The sequence below is a fragment of the Brassica napus genome, chromosome A6, assembly GCF_020379485.1.
Source record: "Brassica napus cultivar Da-Ae chromosome A6, Da-Ae, whole genome shotgun sequence".
In the NCBI taxonomy this organism is placed as follows: Eukaryota; Viridiplantae; Streptophyta; class Magnoliopsida; order Brassicales; family Brassicaceae; genus Brassica; species Brassica napus.
Window position 1 is genome coordinate 16,646,707 of NC_063439.1, and position 14,593 is coordinate 16,661,299.

General features: G+C 33.3%; 1 protein-coding gene across 1 annotated transcript; it reads left to right on the forward strand.

Annotated features, from left to right (window-relative positions):
* The first annotated feature begins 5,096 nt into the window (after positions 1–5,096).
* Positions 5,097–6,257, forward strand: LOC111198896. Its single transcript, XM_022688233.2, has 5 exons — positions 5,097–5,278; positions 5,365–5,437; positions 5,627–5,678; positions 5,773–5,827; positions 5,957–6,257. Exons 1-5 carry the CDS (start codon positions 5,222–5,224, stop codon positions 5,987–5,989), a joined length of 270 nt encoding a protein of 89 aa, XP_022543954.1. The 5' UTR covers positions 5,097–5,221; the 3' UTR covers positions 5,990–6,257.
* Positions 6,258–14,593: the final 8,336 nt, after the last annotated feature.

Consider the following 14,593-nt stretch of genomic DNA (forward strand, 5'->3'; position numbering starts at 1 on the left):
AACTTAATTATGAGTCTCCTTTATTATATGGTCAAGAAGGGTTTAAGATGTATAGTTTTTGCTAAAAGTATTACAAAAAATTACAAAAAACTGGTAAAATGGTTTTATGAAACAAAATACAGTAAGCAAATTGGGCATAAAGGCATAAACTAACCACCACTATCATTTCTAGCAAACATGATTGATGTTGTAATCCAGATCTGGTTATATAAACACAAGTGAAGCAACTAATCTCAAGCACTACAGTATTATTATTCGTCCTGCTCATCTTGTGTAGAAGTTGTTCCCTAGACCGTACCTTTTTTTTTTTTGAAACATAACATAATCTTCCCTTCCTACTTAACCAGTTACATGGATTGGATAGAGGCATCATCTAATTTTAGATGTGGGGTTCTTTTGGAAAATTCAAAACAAAGTTCAAAGAAAGACAGAGACACAAGCTTAAAAAAAGCTTTGATAAAGTATCAAAGAAGATTCTAAAAGAGTCACTTGTGAGTAGCCTCATGGAAAAAGCACTGCGTCCTTCAGAATTTGTAGACTTGAAAATAGTCAAATAGTCAATGTAAGTTGTGACGTTAAACGTTCCACAATGCTCTACAATCCCAAGTCTCTTAATAACCCCCAAATGTCAAAGTGGTCAAATTAGATTTCTCAAATCTAAATGCAGACTTCCATGAAGGTTCTGTGCTTGTCTTTTGCCTACAACCCACCATTCAGCCAAGATTAACTGATAGAAATTACCGGATGTAAATGATGGCCAACTAAGAAGATTTAAGAAATGAAATGAGCTTACACTCGAATATGTTCTCGGAATTAGGATAATTCAAGTTTCCAATGTCATAACGATCATGAGCGTCCCCAACTCATGAGCTGTGATGTGACATGCAAACAACAGATTCAAACTTTCATGACTTGGAAATGTTTGATTGATGTGTAAATAATAATTTAGAAGACTAACCTTCCTATAAGATAATCTCCAAATGGAATTGTGCCATCAACCCATTCAAGAACACCAGCGCTTGGGGTAAAAGGAACAACCTGAGCATGTATGTATGTACATATAATTATAAAAGGCTTTGAACTTGCTTAATGGTTCAAACGTTCTCTAAAGACACAAACATCTTATAGATAGATTAGAGAGACATGCCTTGTATGTGCGTACATCTATCTTCTCTTCCATGTGTCCCGATTATTATTTAGAAATGTATTGATTAGCCCAAATTGTTCCATAACCTGAAGACAATGATACACGCTTTGCATAACCATTCTATATGTTAAATTGTATAGCTTTGCTAGCTCAACATATTTTTATCACGAAGATTACATTCACTCTTTCTGATTTTGGAAGATCTTCAATGATATCCATAGAGACCAAACAAAATTTGGTTAGGCAATGGAATTGGCTGCAATAAGCCAGTTGGACTGAGGGTTGAATACTTATGTGTTTGACAAAGTGCATTTCCAGACACATTTTTGAATGTCTTCCTTCAGTTTAGCGAATGAGATAGTCTTTGGATCCTCTTGATAGTCTTAAAATTCTCAGTTCCCTCACAGATGTTGGTGTATCCCAACTCCTTATAGCATTTGTGTTTGACTCCAGAAGAAGATATAATTTGACCCATGTAATCCACTTGAGCCTGACCAAATGAACATTTCTTGAGGTTTGTAAACAAGGCATGTTTTCTCAAATTTTGCAGAACCCATTTCATTTTTGAGCATGCTCTTCCACTGATTTGATGTACATTAGTATGTCATCAAAGAACACCAATGCAAACTTTCGGAGACACGTCTTGAAAATATAACAACTCCATTCAATCATCCAAAAATTGGTTTATAATTGGAATTGGGGAAAATTATATGAAACTATAGCTTTATTGACTGATAGACCATGAATTTTAACCACTTTTAGCCATGGTTTATAAGTGTTTTAATATATATTTACTACTATATAGAGTCTATTTAAAATGTTTACAGACTCAGGTACGTTCTGGAGAAATATGGTGATTTTGGAGCCTTTTGAGTGAAGATCTGCACAGACGCATCAGATGTTTAGCTATGGATGGAGACCTTACCACCGTTAGATAGAGCCCATATTTTGACACGATATATATATTTGAGTTAGCTTTCCAATTCCACCAGTTTGAAGTCAATCCACATCCAATAGCAGAAGTTATGTTTGTTTTACTGAAGAGTGGTCAGTCTGCCTTGCGAGAGGAAGCTGTCGAGGAGATGAAGAACTGTCGATCGATGAAAAATCATTGGTGTCGGTCGACAGTGATCCCAGAAAACAGGTCAAGGCTGTTTCGTGATCAATTTAGGCCCAGAAGTCACCACATATTACTAATATACCCCTTGACGACATGAAACCCTATTTTACTGTTTCTAAGCTATTGTTGACGGCTATGCTTCATACTATTCTATAGAGAGAGAGAGCTTAGGATTGGAGAGAGAGATCTGTACACCTTGAGAAAGGGAAGATCTTGAACTCCCTTTGTTTCTTTACTCTGTTATGTTTATTTATCTATTGCAATATTATTCAGACCATCATAACCATGTCTTTTATGAATATGTCTGAATAATCTCACTGTTAGATTTAGGATTCTCATAAGGTTGATATATGTATTGTTAGGTTAAATTGTTGTTAGGATGATTTAATTCGTTCTTCATCTAGTTGTTCTTACTACTAAGTTTAGGGTTTATAAACCCTGAATCTTAGATCTTAGGATTATTTGAGATCAAGCAATTGCTTGACTCAATACCTGAAAATAAACTATTATGATCTAACTGACTAGATACAGACGAGAGTTAATCTAGTGAGTTAGAGAATATAATCAAACCTGTCCGTAAAGCTTTCTGGAAGAAGTATCGATCGACACAGCGACAACCCTGTCGATCGATATTCGTAACGAATAACCGATCGACACTTTCTCGTGATTAACATACGAGAGTTGAAATCCGAGAACCAGATTATATAATCTAATTGATTATATCTGAGTTTGAATTCAAAAACAATTAATATCAATAAACCCCTAAAGACCCAAATTAAGTTATTTACTTATCATACCTAAGAATATACCTAAATCTAGCTATTCTCTCAACTGTTAACAACCTCAAAACAAACCAATCGAGCAATAACTTTGCTCACCAATTCATTTACTGCTTTAAAACCTATAAACCAATTAATCTAGCCTATTTCAAAGACCATAATCTATTGTGTAATCCTAGAGTCTCTGTGGATTTGATCCCTAAGTACTACATCTGAACCTCTTATTTGAGAGAGTAATTAACTCCTTAGAGTAATTTGAGTGATATCATTGACAGCTCTATAATCCACACAAAAGTGTTATTCCCCCATCTTTCTTATTGACTAGCAAAACTGGACTAGTATTAGGCACATGGATTACATGTTAAATACAATTTTCTCAATGGCTTCCATATGAGCATGGGGTATTCATAAGGCTTGACAGATATATTCCGTGTACCCGGAATAAATCTTATAGAATGCTCAACTTTTACAGGTGGTAAGTCACTGGTCTCTTTAAAAACTGCTTGATTCTTCTCTAACAAATCCATTATCACCAGGAATGGTAGTAACACCAGTATTTTCTTGGTCAAATCGATAAATTAAATCTCGGAAACCTCCACTTTGTTAATACTAGAAAATATGGAGCCATCATCTCATATATCTACTAATAATAGCAATCCTAATTAATTCCAAATGTTGTGAATTCCAATTATGTGGAAAGGTTGTGTCTTTTCTAAAAGATGTCAAGAAAGGTTGTGTCTTTTCTAAAACTTCATACAAGTATCTTTTCAAAAGTGAAAAGTTGTGACTATTCTTATAAGTCTTTTTAAGATAACTACTTTAAAATTGGAAGAATGTGACTATTCAAATTTAAGAGTTGTGACTATTCAAATAGATTTTTAAAATCTATAAATAGTCTTTGACATGCATTTCTCAAAATAAAACTTTCACTAATCGAGCTAATAATAAAATAGTGGAAAAAAAATTCTAAGCAGTTACTTGGTTACAAATTTAAGAAAATAACGTTATAAACAAAAAATAATAGGAAGACTTTTACATGTTTGGATAGCTAAAAGTTCAAAACCAAATAATGAAATCATTAGTCTCAGTTTTTTTATGCTATCAATAATGAAATGCTTTTGTTTTGGTTAAGTTTGTAAAAATCTAATCAATACGTTTTATTCACTCATACTTGTCTATTTTATAATTCGTTTACAATTATTAATTAACTATAAACCTATTTGACAGTTTTCAAATCTGTAAAAATGTACATAAAACTTTAAAAAGTATACATTTATGTGTAGATTTTGTATAGAAATCATGATATAACTCTACTAATGATTTGTTAGTAACTTTTATTAAAAATGCATCTTAATTACTATTACCATAAAAAGTTCTATATTTTTTTATTTTGCTTCGAGCAACAAAATCTCTTCGCACGGCTCTGGTCATTATTGAATTGTTGATCTGTTTATGGTGAGATTTATCACTGGATTTTGATGGTTTGAAGAAGTAGAGTTACAAGATTTACATAGCCATCGTTAACGTTTCACGAGTTTACACAGGGGGACGTTTGTATTAGCATAAAACATAAACAAACGTTTTGAGTTTGAAATCTAAAGACATATTACAGAAGATCATGAGTATTTGTATAAGAAAATACAGAAGAAGTTTTTACCAAAAAAAAAAATACAGAAGAAGACACACGTTATAAAGAAATCAACATTATAATGAGCCAGTTTCAAGGCTCTCCAGCGCGCCATGTCAGCAGATGTGGGACCCACCTTTTTTTTTTCTTTCTAAATCAATATTTTTTGGTTGGGCTACGTTATTGTTCAGATACTGAATGGGCTTTGTAATATCAGGTCTTCTTCCGCGTTTTGATAACAAGAAAGACGGAGCCGTCGTCTTCTTCCAGATCTTTCATCTCTGTCGATTCCTCTTCATTCTTATCATCAGATTAACTCGATCTTAACGTCTCTCCGTTGATCCTTAGACGACGAAACGTCATCCTATATATAAATTTCCACGTAGTAAACTATGGTCTTCCTTGATTCTTTAATTCCTCTCTTTTTCCGATCAGTCAGTCTCTGCATCCGTTACGAAAATGGCTTCATCCGCAGCTCCAGTCGTTAACGCCGCCGCCGTCGGCAACCCCACGTTCGACTCTCTTCGTCTCGGATAAAGCAAGATGACATGTCTGTGCACTCTCCCTGTAAAGCCTTATCTTCCTTCGCTTCTTCTCTCTCCAAGGTTTTTCTCTCTATCTGCCAATTAACTCCTCCTCCTTTTGTTCTGTGATGTTAAAAGGTTCCTCTGTTCTTGGATTTAATTCTCAGGAGCAGTCACAGGTTGAATTGGAGCTAACATTATTAGAAGCTCTTGAAATCTATCCTCCCGTTAAACTCCGAGGCAAGTTCTCTTCTCTCCCAAAAAAAAAATCATATCTTTTCCCTGTCCTGTCTCTGCAAATGACTTTTGATAAAAAAAAAGGATCATTTTCCCTTGCAATTCAATCCATGACACTGATCAGTTCAGTTATCTGGCTTCTTGCTTTCTACTAATCAGATTTTTTGTTCTAAAGTGGTGTGCAGGCAATAGGCATACATCACCACTTTGTTCTTTATGGTCTGATGGAGTATCTGGGCAGAAGGTTTGTCTGACATTTCCCCATGCTTGCTTCTTTCCCCGAGTTCCTATTGATTTTTCTGGATCTTAAAAGAAGTCTTTTTACTATCATCACATAGCTTTGACCGACAGTTCCTGGCGGATGAGGTTCTGCATCTACTGGATGAGATGCTGGTGAGTAATCCTTGAAGCCAAGATTTGACTATTGTGATGCTATATAGCTATGGCTTCTAATCTGGCTGCTATTAGAATCCTGCTGTGAATCTCTGATGGTTTAATCTGTTGCCTCTGGATTTTTATCAGAAATCAGATGACATTGACATTCTTAACCACTAGAAAGACTTTACCTTGCCTCAGAGTTTCTTTGATATGGAAGAACAGTGACAAAAGAAGAAGTGTTCTTTGCTTCCTTTCCACGCCTCTTTCTGTATATGGTTGGTTAGGTTTGTCCCCAGCTCTTAAGATAAGTCCTCTTGTATATTCTTCAGTATTAATATAGAACCATCGGAGCACTACTGATCTTTTTAACTCTGTCAAATAGTTTAATAGAAACAAGCTTTTTGTTCTCTTTTCATGATGTCATTTAGATCGGTTGTGTTTGTTTATTTCGATGGATGGAAAATTTTAACTATGCAGCTGATTGGTCTGTATATTGGAAATGTAAAATGTATCTGATCAAATCAAATAACATAAATAGGATATTTGATATCATGAGATTGACAACAAAAGAAAGAACGAAAAATGTAATTTGAAAAAAAAACAGTATAGGATTGAATTCAATTGTCTCTTATCTCATCTTCCTTCTGATGAAACCAAGCTATGCAACTTAATAGAAATGCCTTATTCAACTTCCAAAGCCTTTGATCAGTTCTGAAAAAAAAAAAAACTACATGATCTTTTGACCCAAACAAGAACAGTTCATACTCATTATTACATGTTGATTACCTCAGTGGCTTCTGCAGACTTAGCCTCTTCTTTCTTGGGTTCATCGGTCTTGATGTTTTCTCCTGAAAATAAATCAAGATCCATTATTAAACCATCTCCATAGTAGGTAAAACGAACACATAGTCTCTACTAAGGAATACACTCACACACCTCCACTTCTCTTTCAACTTATGGTATTTTCTTCTCATGAGTGTATATGAGCAATACAATTGAAAATCATATAAGCTAATTATTGTCAATGACCCCGCGCTTACGCGGGGCCAAGCTCCTAGTTAAATAATAAGGAGACAGTGAGTGGAAATCAGTGCGGTAAAAAAGACGTCACTTTGTATTTATAGTTTAAATTTCGGTGCGGTAAAAAAGAAAAATTCCGTGTTTCATTTGCTTTTCTTTTCAAAGCCTTTCATTTCATTTGTTTAAGATCAGTTAATACAAAACCATGATTGCTTAATAACTATCGCAAGCGACCTTTGATTTTTGAAGAGTTGCATCTTTCCATAACCTTAACCATTGTACTTTTTTCACAACATAAAAGTTGTATCTTCTCTAAGATTCTACTATCAAACCTCTTCAAAATAGGAACTGTTAACAAATTTATATATGTTCTGTTTTTCCATTACGTGACCATTTTTTATTTATTTATTTTGATGTACGTGCGAAGTTAGTTAGAAAAATATCGTCTTCCTCAAAACTTCATTCTTTATTTTTGTTATACTTACCTATAGAGAATAAAGTCTCCAATTGGAAGTGCTCATCCGTTTCTGTGTTGTTTCATATTAAAAAAGTACATGTCTACACTGAATAATTTATTACATAAATAAGTTTATAACTGGAATATATTGCATAATTTAGAAAAGTAGTTCGTAAACCAAAAATATTGTTGTGCTAATATGTCATTATAGATCAGAATCGGTTGAATTGTTTGTTTGTGCGTAGATGTTACAATTATATTTCCATATATATATATATATATATATATATATTGTATTCAAAATATGGTAATGTATTCTGAGATATAGTAGTCTAAAGTTGTGGCCGTTAAATATTTTCATTAATAAAAGTTCTAGGCGGATAAATTGTGTGTCTATGTTTCAGTTAGAAATAGTGTATCACACATATACTGTATATAGTAAGATTCGTATATATTTAGAAGTATAACAATTGAATCCTTTTGATTTTAGAAGAGTTATATTTCTGCCTAATTTTAACCATTGTACCTTTTTCACAACATAAAAGTTGTATTTTTTCAAATGTTCTACCATCAAACCTTTTCAACGTAAAAATTTATATATATTCTGTTGTTCCTTTCCTTGACCATTTTTTATTTGGCTGTATGTGTGAAGTTAATTAATATATAATAAATAGTCAATTTCAATGAGTTTTTTTATGCAAATTTTTCACAATTTTATTTTTTTTTAAAAGTGAAAGAAGAAAAGTTATCTGGTTAAGATTTTTTTTTTCGGTAAACAATCAGAATTTTATTAATATCAATCGGCCATGAAGGCTTTAAAACATAGTTTTAAACTAAAAAGTGTGCTTTTTGGTTACTTTTGTCAGAAGAAGAAAACCAATGTGCGTTGTAAAAAGCAACAGACAAACTCTAGACATTGACGAATTGAGAAACAAATGTCAATACCAGAACAAAACTCTTTCACATGGAGAGACATATAACGCCCATGAAGTCACGAACGCATAAAAAACTCGGGTTTTCTTTTTTAATGAGATCATGATGGAGATAAAAGGAACAACCATGACTTATAATGGGAAGACTGAAGCACTTTACGGAATGGACGTGAATCAAAACAAACATTATCACCAAATTAATGAATTTAATGATGCTATGGTTATGGAACTAACTGTAAGAAGGAAGTTAGAATAAAAATGAAAGGGTGTGAGAAATGATTGCAAGAAAAGTTTAATGTCGAGACATTTCACTGATTTTTTTTGTGAGAATAAAGAGATACAAAAGTGAAGAGACAAAAAAAAAAAAAAAACTAAAATGCAGTGACCGACACGTCGGCCGGAAAATTCAGGAAGGAAGGGTCATCTTTAAACTAATTGGTGTTATTGAATTGGGTAATTTAATAGAATTGAGTGGAATTTAAATTCATACCTAAATCTAGTGTTATTGGATTGAGTATTTGGTAAATAGAATTCAAATCCATTGAAAACCCCTGTTATTCAATATTTTTTAGAATTCAGTTATGGTGAATTTTAATGGAATTCAATGGATCTTTTTAACTAAAACAAATCCTACCTTTTTTATTAATATATTGAAGGAAACGTGACTTGGATATATTTCCATCAAATACTTGCATACTTAAATTCCAATACTTATTCCAATTACCCAATTCAATAACACCCCCTAAATATTGCCAACAAAGAATTGTAGGAAGGGTCATCTTTAAATTAAATGTTGCCAACAGAGGTTATAGGTTGTGTTTTCATCTTTAAATTATGTTTTTACATCTTAAAAGTTACATTGATTTTAAAAAGTCAAAATATAGGCCTTTTAAAAAAATTCAAAATATATAAGTATGTATCATTTCATCTAATAACGTGTCTTATAATTTTAATAATTATGTTTTTGAAAAATTGTTTAAATTTCTGAGAATGTGTCTCTTTATTCTAACAATTGCATTTGTTAACAAGAAAATGTTTAAATGTTTAAAAATGTATTTTTTTTTATAATGACGTGTGTTTTCTTCTTAAAATGCAATAGTTTTTAATCAGTTGTGAATCTGTGTAGAGAAAGGTTTTTCTAAGATAATCACATGAATTAATAGATAATTATAGGAAATTTTTTAAGTAGTTTATATAATTTATCTCTAGGTTTGCTTCTGTTTTTACGAGAGTGTGAAATGATTTAAAATATGTATTTTATCATAAAAATTATTTTTTAAAGAGGTTTATTTAAAATGTTTTAGAATGTCTCTTTTTATAAGGATGTGTCTTTCTGTCTTTAAAAATGAATAGTTTCTAAAGGTTTTAAAATGTCTATATATATATCTAATTATCCTATAAATTGTGTAGGTTATTATGAGTTATTTCTTGTCTAACATGTGTACGTTCATTATAAAAATTGCTTTGGTATTCAAGCAGTTGAAAATTGTATTACGTTTTCATATATGCATAAGTCTTATCATCCTACAACGTGTCTTTTCATACTAAAAATTATGTGTCTATAAATGTGTCTTTTCATCCTAACAATATGTTTTTCATGTGATTTTTCATCTTAATAAATATAGGTAAAAATATTTTGTGCATCATTTTGTTATATGTGCTATTTTTTAGTGAATCACTATTACACGTAAATTGGAGAGGATTATTAGCAATTTAAGTAAATTTTTACATCAGTTTAAGTTAATCATTATAAGTGTTTGGTGGAACAGTTACAACTTCTTAAATGAAACATTGCCTGTTGGTGTTGGTGGATTTAATTTTTAGTGATGAACCATTGCAATTGTTGTTGATTGTAGTCTTTTGGTGATAAATCATTGCAACTTTTGGTGTTAACCAACCATTGCAACCCTTAATCCTCTTTATACGGTGTTGTTGGCAATGATAAATCACAACAGTCACATATAGACTAAAAATTAGAGATGCTTCGTCTAAAATTTATCAAAAATAATGATATGTTTTTATTTCTCTTATTCATTTAAAATATTTGTATTGATATGTTTTTGGTTATTTTCTTACTTTTACTTATACTATACATTTTTAAAATATCTCAAAAGCTTATGGATATGTTTTTTTTCTCTTTTGTGACAAATAAGCTTCTTTGAAAACAAAAATGAGATACTTTGTATAAAATTATAAATTATACAGTGGTAAATATTTTTTTAAATAAAATGAGTTCATGATAATAACTTAAAACATGCATAAAATTTTCAATGTATTTTCAATGTGTGTTTGCTTTTACGAATTTGTTAAATTCTTTTAGTTGCGGTGAATTTTCATATAACAATTGAAATAGTTTATGAATATTTATTTTGTTAATTATCAATTTTATCTATATTTAATCAAATTTTATTTTATTTTACATGCAAAAGATGCATTTGTTTATTCAATGATTTTTTTTCTGTTAAATACTCGAAACATGATAGAATACATTTTAGGACCAAAATAGGTTGAATAATTTTTGATACATTTATAAAGTTTTCTACTGCAATATTTGAATATTTATTTTTATAAAATGAGTTCCCGTGCGACATCACACGGGTTTCTTACCTAGTCCTTATATGATTAAACAAATACAATATATCCCTCACTAATCTCAATACCCTTCATCTTTTAATGAAAATATGAAAACCCGATTTTACCCTTATTCATTTACAAAATTCTTCTTTTTAACTATAATAATTTTCAAATTTTCAAATTTTATAAAAATATGTCTCCAAGACCAAAAATCCAATAAATATTATAAAATTGAAATAAATTCAATAAAATTATAAAAAGAAAGTGTCAACAGAAAATGCAATAAAATAATCTCCAAAGCATGAATCCGATATGAATCACTCTTGCTTGTCCATTTCACCTAAAAAGGAGAAGGAGGGCAAGTAACATGGGAGTCACTCTGTGAGATATGGATGCTAAACACACAAACCATTGACTTAGATATGAAACTCTAATCATGGAGTCTATCCCTAACACGAACACGCATGTCGCCTAATGCGTAGCAAAAAGACAGGAAATACGCTGATAGTACATATATAGCTAGTCTCTGCAACCTATGTTCTCCTCATATACAAACTTGTGTATACACAAAGTATGTGGGGGTGTAAAAGTCCCTCTCCACACATCCAAATTCCCTTCGTATACATCGCTATGTAGTACATAAATCCCTCTTTGTACTTCTGCAGCTCATATGTGGTACATAAGTCCCTCTATGTACTCACGTATGCTAAAATAAGTGTAGTAAAAAAGTTCTTTCTTGTACTCCTACATTCTCATGCGTAGTATATAAGTCTCTCCTTGTACCCCTGCAATCTACACACAAAGCATCAGTCGTCACTATGAACTTGTTGTTATAGTCGGGTTGTAGGAATGTTTTTTTTTAATTAGTGGAGACATAAAAATATGTGTAGCACCACTATTAATTATCACAACGACACTTAATTTCCAAATATTTCCTCTGATCTTTGTTTTTGTTGGAGTAGACCATCCCGAAAATGAGTGTAATGATAACTCCATCACTTCTGTTATATCTCGTTGACCATTCTCTTGGGCATCATGAAAGTCTTCCTCATGCATTTCCATATCACATCTCTTAGCCATAATCATGACTTGCAATTGTTTGTTCTTACTAACATGTGTCTTAGACCATTTATCTGGACATTTAAAACAAAGACCATTCCATCTCTTGAAGTCACATCAGAGAACCTTAATTGACTGCATGATCTTGTTGCTTATTAGGCCAAGTTTTATCCCATGGTTTTGGTTGTACTTCCGATAGTGGTTGTCTAGACTTCCATCCTTGTGAATTTCCCACAGGTACTGTACAAAGAGATTGACCTGCAGCTTTGCTTTGGTTACAAACATCCTGACTCTTCATCGAAGTAAACATCCTACTAATTCATCAATGTCCTCTATCTTGATAACAACTGCGATGTGTCCTGTTAAGGTATGAGGTTCTTTGGTTTTAATAATCTCTTTCATTTATTTCTTCAGTTTATTAAAGAAAATGTCAATCAAGTGTTCTTCATCCACTTTTACCTGAGAAGCCAACTCTTGAAACTCTCAAAACATATTCAGAAATTGTCACCAGTTATTGTATACCGAAAAAATTCTTCCCTGGAGTTTTCTCAAACGATTACAAACCTTGCTAACATTCCTTTTTTGAACTCATTCCAATCCGCAAACGGTCTATTTTCAGTCTCATAATTGTACCAGCTTAAGGTGTCTTCCTCTAAACTCATTGATACTATATCCATTCGAGCTGACTGTTGTAATGCAAAATCTAAAAATATCTCTCAGCTATTGCTAACCAACCATACGGATGTTGGATAATTCCAAGCTTGTAGAAACTTAACATATTATTAGATGTTAAGATGTTAAGATGTTAAGATAAACATAATAAGGAAACCTAGAAATAGAAAAATGAAGTTTCTATTTAGGTTATGTTAGGTTTGTGTTTTTCATATTCCACATGTTAAAGGGAATTGTCTTTCATATAAATATAGGTCTAATGGAAAGGTGTTCCATAAGATCAATACGATTAAAATAAGATCAAAGAGTGAAATGTTGAGAGCTTTAGTTTTGAGTAGTTTCTAAAGCTAATAAGAAAAGTTGTTCTTATAATTCTTTGTTTCCTAAGAGATTTGAATTGGTATCAGAGCCTCAGGTTGGAGACTCGATCTAAGCTTAAGTTGTAGCTTAAGATCCTGGTGCTTGTGAACAAGATATCACGTAACCAAGATGGAGGACGTGACAAGGGCTCCACGCACGAAGGACTTTGGATCTACATCCATTCAATGTCCGATGTTGTCATTGACAAACTACACAGTTTGGTCGATGAGGATGAAGGTTCTACTTTGTGTTCATGAAGTGTGGGACACGATCGAATCCGGTTCAGATGATCAAAAGAAGAACGAAGTTGCGATAGCTCTTTTGTTTCAATCTGTTCCCGAGACTTTGATTTTCCAGGTGGGATAACAAACCGCATCAAAAGAGATCTGGAACTCCACCAAGTCGCGACACCTAGGAGCTGATCGTGTAAGGGAGGCGAGACTTAAGACGTTGATGATGGAGTTCAATAGGTTGAAGATGGATGATTCAGATACGGTCGATGACTTCGCGGGAAAGATATCAGGCCTATCATCCAAAGAAACCTCTTTGGGAGAAACCATAGAAGAATCCAAGATGGTCGAGAAGTTCTTGAAGGGTCTTCCGAGACACAAGTATATCCAGATCGTAACATCGCTTTAGAAAGTCCTAGACCTCAACTCGACGGGTTTCGAGGATATAGTTGGAAGGCTTAAGGCGTACGAGGAGCGTGTAGGAGAAGAAACTCAGAAAAAAAGACCAAGAGAAGCTGATGTTTTCGAACAATGAAGAGCATAGTTAGAGGGGCTATGAGAATTCCCCTGGTAGAGGAAGAAGACAGAACGGTAGAGGCAGAGGTCGAGGTAGGTCACACAACCAAAACCTTGCGTCACACACCAAAGATAACAACTCGAAGAAGAATCGTTCAAAGCTGATATGTTGGAGATGTGACAAGTCTGGTCACTACGCAATTGTCTGTCACGAGAAGACAGAGAAGAATCAAGAAACCAACCTAAACGAGACAGAAGAGGCCGATGCACTGGTGTTCTTGAACAAAGATAAGGTGATTCCGAAGAATCTTGATATCGACAAAGGCAATTCAAGTGTCTGGTATTTGGATAATGGAGCGAGCAATCACATGATGGGAAACAAGGAGTTCTTTTCGAGTTTGAATCTCAACACCAAAGGGAAGGTGAAGTTTGGTGATGGATCGTGTGTTGACATTGTAGGAAAGGGTGTGGTTACTTTTGTGTGCAAGACTGGAGAGAAGAAGGCACTCAAAGACATATACTAGATACCCGACCTATTGAGTCTTGGGCAAGCAACAGAGAACATATGTGAGGTTAACATGAAAGATGTCTACTTAACGCTCACAGATTCGCATGGAAGGTTGCTAGTTCGTGTGACAAGATCTCCAAACCGTCTCTACAAGACCTCTATGAAGATATGCTACATGGAGTGTTTACATGCCAGAGACGTAGATGCTACATGGAGGTGGCATGCTTGACTAGGACATATAAGCTATGGAGTGATGAACAACATGGTAAGGAAGGAGATGGTCGTAGGAATGTCGTGTGTAACTAGTAATGTCAAATGGGTGGGCTATAAATGGGTGGCCCATGTCCAAATAGATATGGTCCGAAATGGACAGGCCCATATTGAACCATAAATATTTTTTGTCTAAATGGGTGAACCCAACTACATACATGGCCAAATTTGGGTTTAACCAGT

Bases quoted from the DNA above. Each gene is read 5' to 3' on its own strand.
- LOC111198896 (XM_022688233.2), top strand. From the start codon at position 5,222: ATGTCTGTGCACTCTCCCTGTAAAGCCTTATCTTCCTTCGCTTCTTCT. The intron at 5,279-5,364 runs GTTTTTCTCTCT...TTTAATTCTCAG, and splicing joins TCGCTTCTTCTCTCTCCAAG to GAGCAGTCACAGGTTGAATT. The intron at 5,438-5,626 runs GCAAGTTCTCTT...TGCAGGCAATAG, and splicing joins TCCTCCCGTTAAACTCCGAG to GCATACATCACCACTTTGTT.